Here is a 22994-nt window from a genome sequence, read left to right on the forward strand (position 1 = left end):
ACCATATCCCTAACGTTACAAAAAAGTGCTGTGTAACTGAGAAACATTTGCTGAACAGCTTCTTGGACATCCAGCAAAGCACTGGACTAAAATCTTTATAGAGAAGCCCCCTACCTATCTTAGCATTTTCTGCAATAATTAAAACAGTCATTCAGTTTTAAAGTCAGGCTTCATATTGAAAGTTGATTGTCATTTCTCCTCCCACTACAGTATAATGAATAAAGTCCTACCCTCAGATAATTAAGCACCAGAAGAATTTAACAAAGTAGCAAGTGGAATACCAAATGACCAATAATTATTACTAGAACATTCAGAAGAGCGGTGGAACCACAGGACTTGGTAGATAAAGCAATCAATAGATTTAAAACATTACTGATTTTTAATGTCTGATGAGTACAGTCTGTTCGTATACCACTCTGCAAACATAGGAAAAGACTGCCCCAAGGCTGAGGGAACTGGGATTATTTAGTCTGCAGAAGAGAAGAATGAGGGGGAATTTGATAGCTGCTTCAACTACCTGAAAGGGGGTTCCAAAGAGGATGTATCTAGACTGTTCTCAGTAGTACCAGGTGACAGAACAAGGAGCAATGGTCTCAAGTTGCAGTGGGGGAGGTTTAGGTTGGATCTTAGAAAAAACTTTTTCACTAGGAGAGTGGTGAAGCACTGGAATGGGTTATCTAGGGAGGTGGTGGAATCTCCTTCCTTAGAGGTTTTTAAGGTCAGGCTTGACAAAGCCCTGGCTGGGATGATTTAGTTGGGAAATGGTCCTGCTTTGAGCAGGGGGTTGGACTAGGTGACCTCCTGAGGTCCCTTCCAACCCTGATATTCTATGATTCTATGAATTTACAGAAGTTACAGTTCAAACACAAAATGCCAGATGAGATCCAATCTGGAAGTGACATAATATTGTTGATAGTATTTTTAATAATCTGTTCTCTCTTTAGGGGACTATTGTTGAAAGTGGGCATAGAAGTGAATATTTTAAGGGAGGATTTGTTTGAAGAAAGGGGAGGGAGAACTTCTGTTATACAGGGAGAGTGAGCAACTTCCAAGTGTAAAGGGGAGAATGGGAATGAGTATGAAGAAACATATTGATTCCAAAAGAATTATTAGGAGGTCAGGCTGGGAGGATTGCAGACAGTGGGTAAGAGAATCATGTACCAGTTACAGCAGAGTATTAGGAAGATAAGAAAGCAGAGATGTAGATAGGAGCAACATTGTGCAGGATCGTGGAAGTAAGGATGAGAAGCTTGAACTTAGTGTGAAAGGCAACAGGAGCACAGCGAAGGAATAAAAGGAAAGTGACACGGTCATAGTGGAAGGAAAGGAAGATGGGTTTAGTGGCAGGAGAACAGTTGGTCAGAAGCAGGGGTAGGCAACATGTCCATATCCACATGCACATCTGTGGCTATTCTATTCTATCTATAGGTTTTTATATGACCCTCATTGTCGCAGTATGTGTGCATCTTCAAGTAGTGCATTAAATGACTAATATCTGTTTATCACGTCACCACTCTTTTCCTGTGCTGGTGGCATTGTTTGATGTAGGTATTATTTTGAGAGATTAACTCATCCATGATTTAGTACAGGCAGACCTAAATTATTGGAATTCTAGTTAAGTCTTGTATCAGTTTTCACCTGATAATGTCCCCCAAGATTAGACTTTAGTGCATAAACACCTGCTGAACTGTTTATGCCTTTTTTTCCACTACTTAGCAGCACCATTCTGATTTGGGAGCATTTCACACTCACTTTTCACTGGTGTACCTGGGTTACATAAAGTGTAGAGCAGTAGAGAATCAGGCCCAAAGAATTCACTAAGGGCATATATATTAAAGTCTGACTAGTGCATAAAGACTTTGTGCAAGTACTGAGCTATTGCTGCTGCCACCTCCAGCTGGTCTTGAGGTAGCTGGCTAGTTGTCTATAACTAGGTAAGTTAGCCAGCAGGGTTTGAAGACTGCACTCATAGTCCCTGTTTTTCTCAACCATCTATCTGAAGATTTATTTTCTCTTGAGATCTCCAGATAATTTGGGTTCTATTTTATTAGTTTTCTTAATTTTGAGCTGAAATAATGACATCATATGAATTGAACGATCATACTTGTTCTTGAAATATCTTGAAAATGTCGTTTGGGCTGGATGGGTTTGGAAGCATGAAGGGTGCGATTTTCAAGAGCACTTAGTGTTGCTGTAACTCTGCTCTCACTGAAGCGAAGGGAAGTTTTATCCCCATTGACTTAACTGGAGGCAAAGTTAGACTAACTTGAGTACTTTTGAAAAACCCACGCAAGATTTCATGACTCTTTGTTAGGTTTATCTACCTCTGATCAGTAACCATGGACTCAGTAAGCATGGCTTCATTTGTGGCAAAAATATTAAAAACAGTGGTGAGCCAAATGTACTTGTCATTTAGAGATACATAATTAGGAACTATCATCTTGTATTTATAAAAAAGATATTGTCCTGGAAAATGTGTGCCTTGCTTGAAGTCACTTGCTTGAAGTATTGTACATCAATGTATAGATTGTGGTGAAACAATTTACATGATTTATCTGAGTTTTAGGAAAGCATTTGATACTCTTCCAATTTATTTAGGAAGTCATAAAGCATAGCACAGCAGCAAATACAAAGTGTTAGAGTAAATAAATTAATAATGGGTAGATTAGTTCTATTGACTGATAAGAAGTCCACACACTTCAACGTAGAGAAATTTAAGGTAATGAGACTAGAGCCCAAAAATAATCATACAAATAATGGACAAATAACTGAGAGGGAAAAATATTGTAGAGTGATTTTAGTGTGAGTCATCTGCAGAATACTTGCAGGAAAAGAGCAAATATGATCTTAGAGCAGGCGATTTTGATCTCATCACTAGTTTTATGTTGGTGTAACTCCTCTGAACTTCATTATAGCTACCCTGATTTGCACCATTCTAAGAGTAGGAACAGGCTCAGAGAATAAATCAGAAAATATAATTTGCACATTATAAGCTGAGACTGCATCTATATAATGGAAATCTAGCTATTGCACTTATTTAATTATTTATTTTACTTGATTTATTTGATTGATGATCTACCTTCTGATGTCTCAGGGCACATAATCAAAATTTAATAAATACCATTGCAATACCCTTTTCCAATGAGCAAAAAGAAAAGGAAAATACCTTAAAACAAACAAGCCCTTTCACTATTCAATCATCTCCTCAAAGACATGCATCAGAAAAGAGAAATATTTGTACTGTACTCTGAAGTTCAATAGATTCTAGTTCTGTTGGATATGTAGGAAAATGGGTTCCAGAAAGAAACACCCTCTGTTGAGATTGTTTAAATGTGGGATCCATGAAATTAGCTGTGGTGCTACAGTGTATTGCAGGACAGGCATGGTTTCAGGTAACTAAGCTTCAGATTCAAGTTTTCAATCCCGAGTAATGTAAATTTCAACAACCCCCAGAAGTCACAAAGACTCTATTGTCCTCCCTGGTTAGTAACTGCAAGCAAAGTAGCCAAACTTCACACTCAACAGTGTAGAACACTCTCATATCTAAAAGAATCAGCATAGACTCCGGACTATTCCTCACTGACAGGAGGAAATCCTCAGCCAATGAGACAGCACAGTCTCCATGATAAACTAAAAACAGACTAACAGGGATGAAGGAATCCATGTGACACCAAAATTGCCTTGCCACAACCTTCAAGATAATCTTCCCAAAGATGGCAGATTAGAGGCAGGTCAATACTTGACAAGATTACAACATGAAGAACCTGACCAAAATTTTCCTAGGGAAGCCGTTGCAATTGTCCTCCCTAGACACACATCCTTTCCCACCAGGACAGCCAGTCCAATGCAGAGCTGCACAGCAGGTGGGAAATTCCTCACAATGTGAAAGATCTGTCAGTTTCCAAGCAGAGCCATAGAGGAGGATATACCAGGAGGACAGCCACTTGGAACAATCTTGCTGGAAATAACTTTGTGTGTACAGTAGTAGAAAGAACAAGGTTTTCTTCACTGCTACCAATACCGTACCATAAATGTTCATACACCCTGAGGCTGACTGGTCTCTGGGCAAGTCTGTCACTACCCTGCTCGGGGTGTGAAAGGTAAAACTATACCACTGTGAGGTTGGAAAATAAGCAGAGAGTTCTTAGGGGCTTCTTTGTCGATGGCTGAAAACAGAAGAGGGTTCTGTGGTAGCAGGCACATTGATAGAGTGAGTCACTGGCCATGGACTAAACGACATGAACTGAAGTGTAGAGTCTCTACTAATTGGTGTCCTACCTTCCAGGATGATGCCACAGATAGCAATAATCTACCCACAGATCTCAATCTACAGAATCTCCTGCTTTGTTTCCTTCTACCCTCTATCACAAGTACCAATTAATCCAATCACCCAGAGATGGTCCCTCCCTATCTTCAGCTCACAGTAGCATTGCTCAGCCTTCTCAGCCACCAGACTGAGGGAACTAAAGGGGATGTAGATGCTGAAGCTGAAAAAATGATGTGGTGGGGAAAGGAAAACAAGATCCATATCCTAAGAAAAAGCTTTTAAATTAGACAGTCTATTAGTCTTGCACATAGAATATTTATTTCCCCAGTTTCCCTACCATTGAACCCAGCAAGAGGATGGAAACAGAGGAAAAAAAAACCTAGCAGGTCTCTCACTCCAGCCTGAGGGCTAATCAGACAGCATTATTAAGAAAACACTAAAAGACCCCTTCCTATAATAAAATCTTATCTAACAAGAACATCCTCAACCTCAGAATGGAGAGCAGATTCATCTAACTGGATATAATCATCTCCACATCACCCAACGCAGCATAAACAAGCCATTGCACTTAACCATCATCAGCTTGTTCCCACATAATTTTGTTCCTGTCCACAACCGAAAAATATCTTAAACTGTCTCCTAACCTCCCCTGACAATTCCTTCTGTGTAAAAGAATATTGCTGATCCTCAACAAGCTATGCAGCAATGAGAAACCTAACACTATGATTAAAAGTCAGGATTGCTCAGATTGTTGTAAGTAAAAGGATATTGAGTGCCCCAGTAGTATCCAATCTGTGGCCCTAGAGGACAATTGTGCTAAGAAGAAAATGTGCACGTGATTATGGATTGGGAACATGTTCTCTGAGCTGCTCCCTGTGATTTTTAAACTGGTGTTTAGATTGGGCCTGCTGCCATAGGGGGAAGGTAGAGAGGTCTCTGATTCCTGAGTGGTCTTCTACATCACAGCCCCAGAGCAGCTCTGCTGTGAACTAGATCTGTGAGTAGCTGCTCTTCATTCTGTGCTGCAACTCCACTGCTGTATTGCAGGGCTTGGAGAGCAGATTTCACTGCTTCATCATCAGCTTCCCTGGTGGACAGTGGGAACCTGAGTTAGAGCAGGAAACCAGTACACATTGAACTGGCTATGTCTGAACCCAGGGCAATGTCTGACACAGAATGGCTCCCCTACTCTACCCAGCCCCTTGCTCCCTCCAGGAAGCCTAGGAGAAGTGAAAGCAGTAGAAGATGAGAAGCAGCCTCAGTCACAGCTCCCTGATTATCTACCCAGTCCCCTGCACAGTCTCTGTGCAAAGGGAATAGAGCAGGCCAGAGGGTCTGTCCCAAAGTATTGATTGCACCCTCTTCACCTTTTCTGCAATAATGTTTTCCCCTCTGACTGACAAGATTGGATACCACTGCCACGGTGAGATATAATGCTTGTGAGACAAAAGTTCCAGCCCTGTGAAAATGCCATCCCGGTGCATAGGTTGATACTGAGTAGGACACTGTAATTAAAGAAAGGCAAGTGGAATATCTATTTTTTTTCATAAGAAGGAAATGGAAAATAAGTATTTCCCCTCAGGTCAAGTCAGAGGTGAATGCAGTTTTGGAAAGAGAGGCCACACCATGGGTGAGAATTGCAGCTTGTGTAGAAATACCCACACTCTCTTTCATCTAGCTAGCCTGTTAACAATAGCAGTGAAGATGCCTCAAAGCAGGCTTCAGGATGAATTATACCAACCTGCCTGAATTCCCTGGGTACATGCTCAAATTTGTGTCCTGCACCGAAGCCTGCACCACCATGTCCTCACTGCTATTTATAGCGATCTAGCTAGATTAAAGCTAAGGTGGGTACATCTACGTGAGCTGCAAATCACATTCCCTGTTTGAAATGTAAACGTAGCCTAAGAGTGAGGAAAAAACCGACATACCCCTTGGAGAATGGTTGCTGTTAAAACTGCCCCTTCCGATATCCCTGTGCTCCCTGGAGATATTCAGAAGAATGCCACACAAAACAAAAAACACAACAACAAAGAGGTTGAAGTACTCTGCAAGGAGTTCCTTTTCAATAAATGAAATTACTTGTAGAGTAACATACTACTCACTGTTAGGGTTGCCAATTTTGGTTGGAAGTATTCCTGGAGGTTTCATCGCATGACATACTCTTTAATTAAAGATTAATCTTTAATTCCTGGTGATGCCAGGGCAATCCTGGAGGGTTGGCAACCCTACATTGTGCATAAGAATGGCAAAAATTGGCCCTTTGTAACTGTTGAACTGGCCTTAATCACCTCCTTGCTTGTCTGGAGTGCTCTCTTTGTCTAGTTACATGGCTGATTCTATAACGTCAATGGGAATATTCCTGAGTAAGAACATCTCATATTCTGCCATCATCCTAATGGGAATATTTGTGAGGCAAGTTATTGTTCAAGATGAGTAAGGGTGGTAGAATTGGGTTTGGAGGAACAGACCCTTAGTTCATACCCTGTTTTGGGAAGAAACATGTTCACTGTAAAGCATCATGCACACCTCCATGGTACTGCATACATAATAATCATAAATCATTGGATGGATGGGAAGCTGAAAAAGAATACTGGGAGCACAGGAGGTAATAGCTGTTTGAGTCACAGAGGGCTAGAAAATAGCCATGGCTCAGATGGAACAAAAAACAGTGGTCACAAGAGAGATACAAAGGGAGAAAGAAGAGAGAGATTAGGATTATGAGAATAGAGTGAAACTGTATATGAATCCCTGCCCACTGATATGAGAAGACGCCCATTATTTTTTTACTAGAGCACATTTATCAATTTCATGGTTCCAACATTATTAATTGAAATGTATGTTGGTTATTTTCAATTTTATCTTAATATGAAAAATTAAAGAACATCTTTATTTGCCAGTGACAGTTCTATAGTTAGGTACAAATTCTGATTCTGCCAGGATGCCTATTATTCCTTTTAAAATACCAGCACTTTTTACTATTTGAAGGGGCAAAAACAACAACTCTACACCATACATCAGTTAGTAAGACCAGATAAAAAGTGGAACAGAGAGAAAATGAAAAGACTGACTGAAAGAAAATATTTTTTTAAGGAAGAAAAGACACACCAAGAAAGATTAGTTAATTATGTATTATATCTGAAGGTCTGTACAGACCAGCTCTGCAGCACTCTCTCCTATTTTATAATACTGAACCCCACTGTGATGTGCTGTGTTCTTCAGCTCAGACTTTCCTTACAGTGTTTAATGACTTCCACACTTCATTCATTTCTCTTTGAGCATTGGTTATTATTTGAATGCTGTAATTATTGTGGGAGATTCTAAGCAGTGGAACCCAACATTACTGCTATAGTAAGCATTTTTAAGGGAAAAGTAGGAAAAACATTTCATAAATGTTATATAGTAATTAAAGTGCATCTAAGAATTAATTAGACATTTTTTAAAATCCTGGATATTTTATTTTATGTATTTGCAAATAGAGGTAAAAAAAAAGATTTCAAATATTACACAAAAAATTGTTTTGGTTTTTAACTTAACACCCTCACAGCAAAGGAGAATAACAGGCACTGGGGCAGAGGCAAAGAGTTACATATTGTCAGCCCTGAGTGCCTACTTGGTCTTTGGAGACCACATGGATTTTGAAAGATTTGGGGTGTGATCCAATTCCACTGAAGTCAATGGGAGTTTTTCAGTTGACTTCAGTGAACTTTGGATTAGACTCTTCCACAGTGTGAAGTATGATCCCTCTGTTTCCTCAGTGGAGGGGTGAGAAGAAACCCCACCCACAGTGGAAGAATTTGGAGGAAGCTCACTGGGTTTTCTCACCTCAGTTTCCTCCCTTATAGGATTTTTCCAGAAAAGAAGGCAATTTCTGTTTGTCTGAGATTTTTGTAAAAATGAAAAGCAAAGAAGTTTGTTTTGCAAACACCTAGAAATTTGTACCTGATATGATCTGACGGTGTCCCTTTAAACTTTTTTAGACTGACTTTAGAATATTCCAGACATGCTTGTGTGGTATGTAGACCTATGTGTGAACATCTATATTTATTTCACTTTGTTGGACCAGAAGGAGGAAAGGGGCAACCCAATTACATTGCATACTGTACAGTTAGGAACTGGTGTATGACTAAGTCAGTAGTGAGATGAGTCAGGTATCATAAAAAGCAGAGGATGCTGATTGGATGATGAAAAATTCCATCTGTTCAGGAAGCTAGTATAATCACATAGGTTGGGAATTGTAGCCATGTTATTTCCCCTCATGCCCATGAAAAAGCAGATAAAATGACAGGCACGCCACAGATTTGAGAAATCTTTGGTTTATGAAATCTGTGGCTTTTGATAGGAATGTAGCTACTACTGAAGTATCATTGCCTCTCTCTGCAGAATCTCTGAAACTAAATGCTGTATATTTTCCTTTTAAAAAGAAGGTGCTACTTTGCATGAGTTCTTACAGTAAAAATATGGCGAGGTTTATTCTACCAGACAGATGTATAAAAATGTATTTGGTAGAAGCAAAGGGAAGAAGCACTGTCAGGAGGTCTAAGTCTTATTCCTTGCTCTCCAGTGACTCACTGTGTGATCTGGAATGGCTCACTCAATCTCTCTGTGTCTCATTTTTCCCATCTGTAAAATGGAGTTAAAAATACCTACCTCACAGGGGTGTTGTGAGGCTTTATTAATTAATTTTTGTAAAGTGCTTTGAGATCCTTGGATGAAAGGTGCTATGGAAAAGCCAATATGCTTCATTTTTGTAAGGGCAGTAATACAGGTACACACATATGTTTGGGTGGCTGAAGGAACCAGATGCTTTAAAACACTGCTGAAAAGTGTCCAGCTACCTAGTATAACAGCACATCTCAATGTTTGTTACTTCCTATAAGCTACAAGGTACCCAGTTTACCTCACATGTGCAGAAATGTTCAGGACACTTAGACAAACAGAGACACAGATTCCAGCCAACAATTAAGTCTGCTCTACTGCCGAACCATCTGTAGACAGACACCATTTACATAAGGCTAAATCATGCCTTAAAGGCACAGCAAGGCATTGTCAGAGGGGAGGTACCCTCCCAGGAGATAACCAGGAGACCTCCTGATTGGGCCACTATGGGGGAAGCACAATCTGCAATTCCCCTTATGCATATTCCTTGTCTGTGCAGCCAGCCAGCAGCACACAGGAAGGATCAGAATGATAGCTGTTTCCACACACACCCCCACCTCACTCTTGGCCACCTGTACCTTGGAGAAACATATTGATAGCAGCCTATCTGCTTTCCCAGGTGTAACTGTTACAATTTTAGCCAGGTTGTGTAAACCGTGGGGGTAAGGTGCCATACTCCCTCCCCACACAGCCATGTAACAGCCAGTCAAGATCTCACCTATAATGTGTGTAGTCATAATAAAATTAATATTATCATTAAACAGACAAAATGTGTGGAACCAGTTAAAAGTTAAACTTTGGTAGCGTAAAAATAATAATAGCATGGTAAGATTTTATACAGTTGAATCAAAGGGAAGTAACATTGTTTTGTATAAAGTAATTTTGCCTCATTGTTAAACTAAAATATTTCCAAAATCGTGTTAACTAAAACATATGCTAATTTGGGACTTGAACCTTCGGGGTGATGACCATTCTTGCCTGACCTAGCAAAGTACTTAAGTACTTAGCTTCAAAACTAAGCACCTGCCTAAGAGCGCTGCTGGATCTGGCCAGAGTGCTGATAGCCCTGGAGAACTGTCTTAGACCAGATGACACTGGTACATGCGTCTGTAGTTTTCCTATTTAAAAAAAAAAAGCTACTGCGTGGAGTTAATTTCCCTAGAAACATAATTGTTTTTAAAGAAATATAAAGTAGAAGACAAATAGTAACTGAAGGATTAAAAGAATTTATTCCCATTTCCCTCATCAAAAATTCAAACATTACACATTCTTCTTCTCCTCCACTTGCCCCTCCTCCTCCTTTTTTAGATTGAATGGGCAGGAGAGCTTAAATGGATAAAACCAATCTACCAGAATATACAGTATTAAAGTTACAGCTTTTACCCAGCTTCACAAGCACTCAAAAGAAATTTATGTCTTTACTCGGGAAATAAGTGATTCATATTTTGGCTTTGCACTATAATATAGGCAAAGTGCTGCATATTCATCCATTGGTGATCATCCATATGCCCGTCATTCAAGTCGAAACATCAACTCAGAATTCAAAGGTTCAAAAGGTGCTGTGTGGAACACTCAGTGCACACATGAACAGTCCCAATATGAATGAACTGAGAGAATAGACATCTTCATGGTCTATGTTTCAATATGCTGTTAAACACATGCTGGCTTCACAACAGCTTTTGGAAGTTAAAGTCTTAGGCTTGAACACATCAACGTTTTTCAGAGGTGTAGCTTAGTGCCTCATTAATTGCTCTCACTGTTATTTCTTTCACCTCTGGCTGCCTATCAGACACAACTGCAAGAAGTACTATGTGAAAGCAGCAGTTGCCACTGAATATTCTTCATACAGATGGGCCTGGGCCATAATATTTCAGGAATGTGAGATTTGTTTATAAATTTCATTTAGAATATGATCATTAGAGTATTAAACACATTTGATTTTCTTATTCCACAGACTAATCGTCTAACTTAACTACCTACTTCTATGCAAATACATGAAATGGAAAATTTTTAAGTAGCTGAACTCTATCCCCAAGTCTTGCACTGAGAAAACCAAGTTCTGATGCACCTCAATTTTAGTGAACTGAGGCCATCAGAATTTTGGATATCACAAAAATAATAGACTTGTAAACTAAAATAATACCAAGATTGACAATAAAAATGGGTTTTATGACAATGACTTGGGTTTTCTTATCAGCTGAATATAACACACATCTTTGCTTGTTAATAATCCTCCATACTATACTTAATTAGCTAATGTAGTTTGCACAATATACTACCCTCAGATCCCTGCTCTTCCTTTCGTAGACACAACCTAATCTGCTGTGTATATCAGTTCTGCTGCTTAACTACAGCCTCCTCTCATCCCAGGATACCCAAGCACTGTGTAGAATGAACACTAGCATGTGGCTGAAGTATTATATTTCTCACTGTTGAGCTTTGTATTTAAAATTCTGATTTATTCTTTTGTCCATGAACCTGCAGAAAATATTCTTTTATGCCAAAAGCATACCCGTCAGAAAATATTAGTATATTAAATTCTGCTACCTGAAATTTCCCACTACATTTTGTTTAACCCAAAGCACAAAGGTCAGAGCTTAGAAATTGTCTACAATTGTACCAAAATACATCCAAGTCCCTATGATGTTAGCTTATGCTGATGAGCCAGCTCTTGAGCTGGTTCAAATCAGCATAACTCCATTGATTGAACTGGCCCAGTGTGTCATTCTAATTACTAAATTGGGGAAGTCCTTTTTAAGAAAAAATGTGACTTACTGTTACATATAAGTGCTTGCAGCAAATATTCAAAATATTGAGTAGCTGAGTGTCAAAATATATTTTATTTTGTGTTTTTAGTCAATAACAATTGACCTATGTTTATTTAAGAACTTGTATGATGGTGAAGCACACTAACATTTGAATTACGATGAGATATATTCAAGGGTATTCCTCGTGTCTCAGAGTGACTCATTCTATTCACAGAGTTGCCCCTCTGTTACTCACTAGTTATTGAAGCAGAACTCAGTAAAACAGAGTTACTATGTGTCATCTTGTGATATTGTGATGTACAGGATAACAGGCCAACACAGGAGTTATCTAATGTGGCCTTTGTATAGACAAGACACTTTGGATTGAAGCCAATGTCATGTATGTAAGCGAATCTAAATTGGGGATAAATTGGGGACACATATTGTACATACTGTTATTTCTACTTTCCTTTTATGTAATGATTATCTAACAGTTTTTCGCTTGTTCATAGTTTGCAATAGCTAAGCAATAGATTTTGAATTCTAGCTACCGGTGCACTTATTGAAATGTATTTTTACTTCTTTGTGTACTTGTCTTGACAGTTGTTTTTCATATAGCACTAACTGTGTATACAGTGTTTATATAAGAACCAATTCTCTTTTGGTGTACATTAATTAATGAAGACCCTAAAACGCTCACTCCTTTGAAAAGATTGGAGTGAGGAAAGTTAAAGCAACCTAAGAAAATATTATAGTTTGAATAATATAATTATAAAATAAAACCAATAAAACTATAAATAAAGAAGTGAAAGGAGGAATAGAAGAATTTATGACTTAATATTTTAGAAATAATGCCAATTAAAAATGTCTTTTTTCCTGCATAATTAATAGTTTATTATATGATAAATGAAAGAAATTAATGGTGCATAGCAAATATATAAAAATGCCCTTATGGGCTTTACAGATATTCATTTTCTTAATACCAGCGGTTTATACTTACCTGAACATGGGTCTTAGTGTTCTAGAGCTACTGTACGATAAGCAGTATTGACATGCAGTTTGTTTTCTGTCCATGCTATTGCAACAACAGTTCCAATTCTAGCCACTTTTTTCTTTTCTTTTCCTTTTTCTTTCTTTCTTTGTTTCTTTCTTTGTTTCTTTCTTTTTTTATGCAGAAGACCATCAAATGAATTGTCACAATACTCGAATAATGCAAGACACAGAAAAAGATGATAACAATAATGATGAGTATGATAATTATGATGAACTGGTGGCCAAGTCATTGTTAAATCTTGGCAAAATTGCAGAGGATGCAGCATACAGAGCCAGGACAGAATCAGAAATGAACAGCAATACATCTAATAGTCTGGAAGATGATAGTGACAAAAATGAAAATATTGGTCGGAAAAGTGAGCTGAGTTTAGATTTAGACAGTGATGTTGTTAGGGAAACAGTGGACTCCCTTAAATTATTAGCACAAGGACATGGTGTAGTGCTTTCAGAAAACATTAATGACAGAAATTATGCAGACAATATTTCACAGCAAGATAACAGGAATATGAACTTTGTAATGCTAGGTAAGCCTATGAACAATGGACTTATGGAAAAAATGGTGGAGGAGAGTGATGAAGAGGTGTGTCTCAGCAGTTTGGAATGCTTAAGGAACCAGTGTTTTGATCTGGCTAGGAAACTTAGTGAGACGAATCCACAGGAAAGAAATCAGCAGCAAAATATGAATGCTCGTCAACATGTCAGGCAAGAAGATGACTTCCAAGGAAGAACCCCAGATCGGAATTACTCTGACATGATGAACTTAATGAGGCTTGAAGAACAGTTGAGTCCCAGATCTAGAACTTTTTCTAGCTGTGCAAAGGAGGATGGGTGTCATGAAAGAGATGATGATACCACCTCTATTACTTCGGACAGGTCTGAAGAAGTTTTTGATATGACAAAAGGTAACTTAACCCTGCTTGAGAAAGCTATTGCTTTGGAAACTGAGAGAGCAAAAGCCATGAGGGAAAAAATGGCAATGGAAGCTGGAAGGAGGGATAATATGAGATCATTTGAGGAGCAGCCTCCGCGACAACTTTCTGGGGATGACAGGAAGCCTAAATCCAGTGACGGCCATGTCAAAAAGCCATATTATGGTAAAGGTAATATTTCTATATACCGTATGTTGTGTCATGAAAAAGTGTGAGCTAACGTGATAAGAAGTGATGATTAGAACTCTAATGTGAAGTCATTGTTTATTTAATTTGTATTACTATGGCGTGATTCTAAAATAGCATCATGCTGTTATTACCTAATAGAACAACTCATTCTACAGTGTTAGAAACCTGTACAATATTTCAGTGCGATATCATTTGGCTAAATAGAAAAACATAACTTTTCAGGGAAACAAAACAAATAAGAGATCATGTTGAAAGAGGCAAAGATGATTCTAAAGGGTATTATGACTAAAAATATGAGGAGAATTGCATTGCATACTCTATTGAATGGTGGGGATTTATGTAGCAGTTAGTCAATCAGCTGTGAAGTGCATATTTTACAGATTGGATTGGGTAGGTGGCATCATGATTTATAAAATTATCATCAAATGACAGTTATTGATGAAGCCTCTCCCATCTAAAACATAGAGTTGCCTGATAGAAATTGAACAGTATCAGAATGACCGATAACATAAGATAGGGGCAGTGACTGCACATTAATTATCTTAAGATACTAAGGTAATGGAAACCATTTGCTATGCAAGACATAGTGTGGCCTGGGCTGAGATCAATAGCAATTTCTTTCTTATATGCATTCCACTTCACTGGTTTCATTCCATTGTGGAAACAGTTAAGGTGCTGCCTTAACCATAATTATACATATAAAGTTAATTTTAAAATATGTTTTAATTTAAAGAATTATCCTAGTAATGATGTGTTAATATTAACACACCCCTTTGTATGTGTCCACATATATATGCATAAGGGCTCTGTCCTATACAGCATTCAGTACCTCCCAAAATTGTTGAACACCCTGAATTCCTATTGACTTTAATGGAAGTTGAGGGATCTGCATTTCTAAGGAGGTGTTAAGCATGTTGCTGGATTGGTTATATATTGTATTTCTTATAGAAACACCTGGTTTCATCTCTACAATTTAGACTGTGGATTAGGGGTTGTGGGTTATTTTGTTTTTTCCATTATAAACCTCTGATTTCTAAGGGTGATAACATGGTCATAAAATCTGGCTGTGAGATTAAAGATGGCACACCACATCTCAGATCAGGAGATTTTTGATTTTGTAAAGAAGTTTTAAGGGGGGACAATGACCAGTCTCTTATAAGTTATACAAACAGGAACATGAAAGTTATTTGTCTCAGAAACTCATATGCAATGTAGCTTAGAAATTTTGTTTACTTTCAGACACAAAGATTGTAATCCACTGTAAGAACTAGTAATGTTGGGTGTTTGGGGAAGACATTTTTTAAGTTTAGTTAAACAGTTATTCCATAACCATGTGAATTTTTCTATTGTTTGCATGTGACACATAATAGGTATATGTTCCTTTCTTTTAATGTATGTATGTAATAAAAACCAAGCAGAACATGGCAAACCAGTGCTGATATCTTAAAATTCTTAAAACGGTGTTTTCCAGATCTGCCAACCCATGAATGCTTGGGAAAACACATAAACATATATCTCTGCAGTCGCCAAAGGATTAATATAGTAGTAGTGGAAATATGGGCTTCTTATTTCAGTGATTTCTAGAGCTTCCCTGATGTCAACCTACTTCTAAGGAACTGCCTGATGAATTAGAGATGGGCCCAAACACAACCCTTGAATACAAAGGAAAGCCCTGAAATTTATGGTAGTTTGGATCAGGAAACTTTACAGCTGTGACCCTTCTCTGTTTTTCATAGAGGAAAGGCTGGAGGAGAGGGGGAGGAGAATGATTCCTCCCTCACTCTAGAGAAGATTGAGAAAAACAGAATATTGCAGTGAATTAGAGTAAATTATAATTATGTCATTTATTCTCATATCACATATAATCTCCCAACATGCTTGCAAAAGTTCTCCAAAGAGATGAATGATACAATTAAAGGGAAATATTCTCAGGGTGGAGGTGTCGAGGAAGAATTGTAACTCCTGTCTTCTCTCTTCAGGAGCTCTGCTCTCAGAGATCACTGAAACAACAAAGGCATGGCAAGCCACAATTTTTTTCTGCCATTTAAAATTTTCCAGAGACTCTATCCTCCAAGATTGATGACTTTTAAAACCTTGTGACCCAGCTTGGGCAAGCTTTGTTCAGGCAACACTTCTACTGTGGCAAGGATTGAGAGAGGATTTCAGGTTTAGGCTCTTAAAAAAATTAAAAACAATGAAGTAGTATCTCTAGTGGAGGAAGGGATTCAATAAGAGCAGATCAACTAGTCAAAATATTTATGCATTTATATTGAGAGGTGAATATAATCCTGAGCCCTAAGTTTTCTGCATAGTTGCATAGAATTTTAGCTGGATGTCTTCTATTAAGTCAATGGGAAATTGTGCAAAGAAAATTCCATGCAAGTTTCGGAAATGTAAGATTAGTATGCAGCATCTTTTCTGACTTGCTAGACCATAAAGGCTCTTTTGGAGCTCATAAACCCTATTATTCTAAGGATCTGAAAACTCAGGAGAATTTGCATGACCAGCTCCTCAGCTGGTCTAAATTGGCATTCCTCCATTGACTAATATAGAGCTACATAGTTTACATCAGCTGAGGTTCTAGTCCATGGTCTCTAGAGAAGCCATTATGGTCTATTGTGTTATTCATCTGCATTTTAATAGTCCTTGAATACTGGTATATTTACATTATACTTATTTTATTTATTTTTATTATTCACTTATCTAACACTTTCCCCACATTTCAATGTGCTTTATACAAAGAGTTGTACAGAATTGTGTGTGAGAATGAAAATGGGACTGGTGGTCTAGTGGTCTCAGCACAGGTATATGTGGCAGAAACTCCTGAGTTCTCATCCTAGCTCTGATACTGACTCCTTCTGTCCCCTTGCTTTTAACTGCTAAAAAATAATTTCCCAAAGAGTAAACTGGGAATAATGGTATTTACCTACTTCATAGAGGTTTTTTGATGTTTATATGACTGGACAGCGCTTTGACGATGAAATTTTGTAAATAAATATGTTTACCATTGAACAGCAGAAAACAGTACTGTATGTTACACCTGACATACATGCAAACTAAAATAAAACATTAGCAATTAAAAATGCATTTGTGACAGCTAAGTTTAAAGTGTGATCTTATAAGTTAATATTGGAAATTAGGCCAGGAGAGCACTCACCACGTGATAAAGAGTTTCTCATAAGCCAAGATGGTTGAACAAGAGTTTGGAATTTGGAATATGGAACAACCACATGAGAATATAAACATAAGAGTAAAAATCTGCAACTGAATGTGAACTGTGGCTGGTATGTACACTTTATCTACTAAAAAGAGATTGTACCCAAATCTCTAGAAGTACCTAAAGGTTCCCTTGATGTCACTGGGGTTGTACCTGCTCAATGAGGGCTGAATTTTACCATAAGATTTAATAGAAACCTAACAGCAAAACCTTATTTCCAAAGAAAAAAAGCATAAATCCTGCAGCGAAGAAATAACAGGAGCAGCATAAAATATATATAAGATGATAGATCGGTTTGAGTTCTGAATTCAGGATTGACTGAAGAACTAGAATGAGTGATGATGTTTGCTCTTAGCTGTTAACTTAGACTAAGACAGAATCTTTGTAGCCAGACTAGCATGAACCTTTTTTCTTAAATACTGGTGTATAAATCAGTTCTATTCTCCAAAATCAGGCAACAGTGTTAAAGATGCTGTGGTGTAGCTTGTATTACTGCTGAGTTGGAAGTCTTGGGATGTTACTTTACAAACGTTCTATTACAGGAAACAAACTGATGAAATATGTGATCAAGTTCTAGTTCAGGAATAATTTCACCAGTAGTTCCATTACTTTCTTGGCAGAAAACAATAGTTTATTGAACAGAAGTCTCCTTAGGCCCTTTCGTTGACTTGTACACAAAGAAACAAACAGCATTATAGAAGTTTATTAACCTTTTAAGCTTATGAATATACAAACTTTATAGATGCATGATTATAATGGCCCAAATTCAAAATAAAGAATTATTACATCTGATTAGATCTTTTACCCCATCCTGGTTTATTGGAGGAAAAAATGCTTTTTATGCTTTTATATTCTACTACTTCATAAGGAATTTAGGGAAATCAGTATCATCTGAGTTTGAATAAGAATAAATTTGTGCTGAATCGTTGAATCAGTATGCTAAGTAGCTGGGTCGGCTAACCTCAAGAGACTGAACTTCTGTGACAGTACATTTGCAGGCTTCAATACATCAGGCGAAAAGAAAGGCGGGAACCATCTAACAGTTTCAGAGTGTCCTTACACTCTTAAGCTGATGCTTGCCAGCAGAACATTGATTGACAGTGGTATGGCTTTGCTGCAAGAAGGTCACTACTCAATCACTATGATAAGTATTGCTGTGATCATAGGAGCCTGCAGTATGAAAAGAAGATGATGGGGATAAAAGTGACAAAATTGTTTTAAGAAGCAGCAGTTTTTTCTTCTAGTATTTTGAAGAACATTTTCCAAAGAATAACTTTCAACATTAAATGAACCTTCTTACAGAAATTTGGAAAGCATAATTCACTTGACACATTTGTTGTAAATTATAGATCCCTCAAGAACAGAAAAGAAAGAGAGCAAATGTCCTACCCCTGGGTGTGATGGAACTGGCCATGTAACGGGGCTTTACCCCCATCACCGCAGTTTGTCAGGATGCCCACACAAAGATAGGGTCCCTCCAGAAAGTAAGTCCACATTGTTTCATAGAAACTGGGGATAAAACTCCAAAGATTTTTCTAGCATGCTTTTTAAACCTTTTTTTATTTCCATTTTATGGCATGGTATGTCTCAGTTAAGCATCCTGTTCTGTGCTATAGTTTTTTTGTCTTTATTCCATCATTTTCATATCTCTAATAACTTTTAAACTAAAAAGAACAACTTTTAAAGCTGTATTCTTTGATTCTGAGAATGTTAGGTTATTTTTAACAGATGCATTTAGTCTGCAGAAAAAGATTTTCCAGAAATACTGCACTGCTTTTACTTCTGAGTGCTGATGTCACAGCATGACCTTCCCTGTTGTTTAGTGCAAGAACAATTGTGCTTTCAAGTTTGAAAAACTCACCACTCATTTTATTTCTGTGTTTGTTTATTTGGAGACATAATGAAGAAATGTATATTATAAAAAGGAGAGAGAGAGAATTTGGCCCTTTAGTAGTAGTATCCAGGATTTTGAGCCATATTCTCTTATCGTTTACGTGGGTGCATCTTCCCTTAAAGTCAATGAATTCTGTGGGGACTGAAGTCAAAGGAAGTTACACTTGTGTAGAAGAGAAGAGGATTTGGTCTTGAAAGTTTAAGCTAGATCCTCAGATGGTATAAATTGGTATAGTTCCACTCAAGCTAACTAAGCTGTGCTGATTTATACCAGCTGAGGATCTGGCTAGGGTCTGATTCTCTTTCGTACTTTCACTGGTGTAAAACGGGAGTTACATCATTGAAATCTGTGGGTCTGTCTCTCCACTGTCTTGCAAATTGAAGAGTCATTTATATCTGTGTACATTAAAATGGGTGCAAAACCCATCCAAATCAGAATGGCAACATTTGACACCCATTTAGGGTGACCAGACAGCAAGTGTGAAAAATCAGGACAGTGGGTGGGGGGTAATAGGAGCTTATATAAGAAAAAGACCCAAAAATCCGGACTGTGCCTATAAAATCAGGACATCTAGTCACCCTACACCCATTTTGCACAGGTATCCAGAAGCCTCCATGCAGAGAAGAATCAGACCGAATGGAATTTCACTGGTGTAAAACCAGTGCAGGTGAAAGGAGAATCAGCCCCCTAAGACTTACACCTTAGCAGACCAAGAGCCTGATTCACCACTGCAAAATTCCAGTTTTACAGTGGCATAACTCTGTTGATGACAGTGCATTACTGACATAAAACTGGAATAAGGCAGGTCTGAATTAGGCCCCAAATCTCCAAGGAAGATGTAGTCTCCGAAAGGGAAGCCAGAAGTGCAGTAGCACAGAGAATGAGAGAGAGAGAGAGAGAGTCTAACACAAAGTCTTCTCTTTCATAGCAGGGTTGTTCTTTCTAGAATTAAGATAATGAGGATATACTTTAGGGAAGCTCACGGCATCTTGGTCGATCTGTGAATACAGCAGACTAAACGAATTAATTTTTCCATTTTTGTAATTTGACCTGTAATTTTCTGAAGCACAAATATTTTCTCAGGTGCTCAAAGTTCTCTCTCGTTTTTTGTTAATGGTGAAAATAAAGCTCTTTAGAAGATGTTGTAAATCAAAGAAGAATATAGCTTTAAACTGTTTGCATGTTCCGTAGTTACTAAAATGAAAAAGGTGAGCTCATCTTTTTATTTATTTATTGAACTAATTTTCCTGTTATGCTGGCCTTGTGAAGCATGTTTAAAGAACAGCTTTGAATAGCAGGAATTTCAGAGTAAAGCTTTTGCATCTGCACACATTTTAATACACTGCCGGTAGTGATGGTAATGGTGGTGATGATGATCTTTGAATCAGTCTCTATGGGTTAAATCCTTGAATGTCTGCTTGGTTATTATTCAATTCTTACTCAGCCAAAGCACTCGCTGATTTCAGCAGAGATTGTCTGCGTGAGAACTAAACAATGACTACATGAGTACATCCCATGTGAATAAAATGGGAGCTATTTGGAGGGGCTGAATGACCTAGTTCTGTACATTAATGCACTAGCCATCCAGCTTTAGAGACCTGGATTCAGATATGTCTCTTGTCTTACAAAAGGAAAGGTCCCAGTCTAGTCCCTGTTTAATGACCTCCATTTTACAAAACCTCTTGATAATTTGGCCCATTATACGAAGAGTGTTGAAATTCAGAAGACAATTGCCTTGAAAGAATTTGGGGGTAAATTTTGCGCCCATCTTGCTTAAGCCAATGCTACCTATTCCTTACTCTCATGGTTTATCACTCCACCAGCCCTCAATTTTACAAAGTGCTCACTGCTTAGGAGTTTCTTTTCCATATTTTTTTTCAATTTGCATCCTTATAATTTAAGATCTATAGAGAATTAAAATAAAGAGAAAGGGACTGATTCTGCCGTAATGCTTACATGTGTAGTAACTTCCATTGACTACAGCCATTTGACTGTGGGCAGAACTGGATCCCAGTAAAATTGAATTGACTTGCATAATTAGGGTCAAATTCTGCTCTCAGTTTTACTGGTGTAAATCTGGAGTACCTCTTTTTTTATTGATATCACTCAGAGCAGACTTTGGTTCTTATGCTTTATTATATGTGCATAAAACTGTATTACACAATCACAATCCACACTTTATTACTGGGCTGTTCCCAATCCACCTGTTACTATTGAGCTGATCAGTGTTCAGCATTTGTGTATGGAGAGGATGTTGAGAGTTTCCTGCTTCACCGTCACACCAGAGACACATTCATTATTAGATTCTGTAATTTCCATAACTCTCACCGTACAGTGTTACCTGTGTTAATGAGCATAAGGTCACGACACCTCCATCCCTCGTCAGACTTTATTGGTTACATGTATTTTGAGGAATGCTGGTCGTTAATGAATCCTGGCTGGTTTTAAAATGATTTCATATATACTGGGACTTGATTTTTTTTTCTTGCTTTCATACGCTGCTGTTTTCTCTTACTCTCCTTGTCAAGTTCTTGCCATGCATGAAAATGTTCTTAAGTGTCCTACACCAGGCTGCACAGGTCGGGGCCACGTAAATAGCAACAGGAATTCTCACAGAAGGTAAGGAAGCCATCACTGGACTATAGTCTAGAGAGAACACTGCTTCAGAGCTGCAGCACTTCTGGCAGTCTGTTCTGAGAGTGTGTGTGTATATGTGTATGTGATTTTGTTCTTTTGTTTTAAAGATGGCAGATGGTGCTTAGTGTGCTTTATTTATTCATTTTGCATCATAAAATCCTTAAACTTATTTTACAATGTGAAGATACTTCTGTGCAGAATTAATTTGATTCATGTAAGATACTTTTTAAGCATCGCTTGCTCGTTTTTATTTATTTTTTTAACTTCACTAGAGTTGTATTAAAAGAAGCATATGACCCTTAAATAGAAAGAAATAGAAGAAGGAAAAAGACTGTAAACACCATCAAGACCAGGACAGAGTTATGGTTCATATAATGTTCATCTGTATGAGTGATGACTCCATACTGCGTGAAAAAATCCACTCTAATCATAAGAACAATTCTGTATGAATAAATAAGAAAGAGCATTTCAAGTACATATATATTACATAATTTAAAGTTTTCTATCATCCATTGGCTCAACCTGAAGTCCATATTTAGGCAAAAATTAATTAGAATTTTGCCTGAATAAGAAACAATATGGAAAAATACTTTTGATTTTCAAGATGAGGAAAACAATAGAATTCACTGAAATTATTCTAGAAACCTGTAGAATTCCATAGAAAATGATACTTTTCTATAGAGTTTTTTAATCATCCCATAGAATCCTATAGAATGGACCTTATTTTCTGTTACATATTAGGGATTATTTTTTAAAATCTATAGAAAAGTTATCATTTCTATTATATTATATGACTTTCCCATGAGGAAATTGAAGTTTACGTTGTAACTTCCAATGGCAAAACCCAGGGAATGTAGGCAGAGAGCATGGAAAACTACCCAAGGTTCCCATTACTGAGCTCCTTTTAACATTCACTGCAGCAAGATGGCTTAGGAGACCACAAGTGGCACTGGTGGTATAGTCCTCCGCACTTACAGAGCTCTGGCTTCACCAGGAGTTCTATCTCAGCTCCATGGATTCCCTTGCAGAGGACCAATCTCTTTGGAATGCTCTGTGGCACCTCCTTCTTCTCTGGAACTATGCAGCCATTGGATGCCTCCCACTAATGTCATGCAGCACAAGCAGCAAAAGCTTCGGAAGGGACTCCATGGCAGCTAATGCTGCAACAGCACTAACTTCTGTTTGGATATCTGCTAGGATATCCGGGTGTCTGAAGAGGAGCGTGTCATTGGAGAGCAGCTGCCGCAGGCACTAATCTGAAACTGTGTAGAGCCCCCCAACCTTTCCCCTGTGGAATTGAGACAGAGGGGTTTCTGTTGGCACCCAGGGAGGAGTGGAGGGAGCATTCTGCTCACCTCTTTCTGCAGCTTTTGGGGCATTTTGCTCTGCTTTCTTTTTTTTT

At 38.0% G+C, this 22994-nt stretch overlaps 1 protein-coding gene across 18 annotated transcripts in view; it reads left to right on the forward strand.

Moving 5' to 3' along the window:
- Positions 1 to 22994, forward strand: part of MYT1L (myelin transcription factor 1 like) — a 383510-nt gene that overhangs the window by 264136 nt on the left and 96380 nt on the right. For 11 of the 18 annotated variants that reach the window (XM_030555505.1, XM_030555502.1, XM_030555511.1 and 8 more), the window contains 3 exons: positions 12849 to 13826; positions 18411 to 18545; positions 21484 to 21574. In XM_030555505.1, the coding sequence (XP_030411365.1) occupies positions 12849 to 13826; positions 18411 to 18545; positions 21484 to 21574 (1204 nt within the window). The remainder of the gene's footprint in view (positions 1 to 12848; positions 13827 to 18410; positions 18546 to 21483; positions 21575 to 22994) is intronic. The other 7 variants (XM_030555510.1, XM_030555512.1, XM_030555515.1 and 4 more) reach the window with 5 other exon arrangements.

This window comes from Gopherus evgoodei, chromosome 3 (assembly GCF_007399415.2).
Source record: "Gopherus evgoodei ecotype Sinaloan lineage chromosome 3, rGopEvg1_v1.p, whole genome shotgun sequence".
Lineage (NCBI taxonomy): Eukaryota > Metazoa > Chordata > Testudines > Testudinidae > Gopherus > Gopherus evgoodei.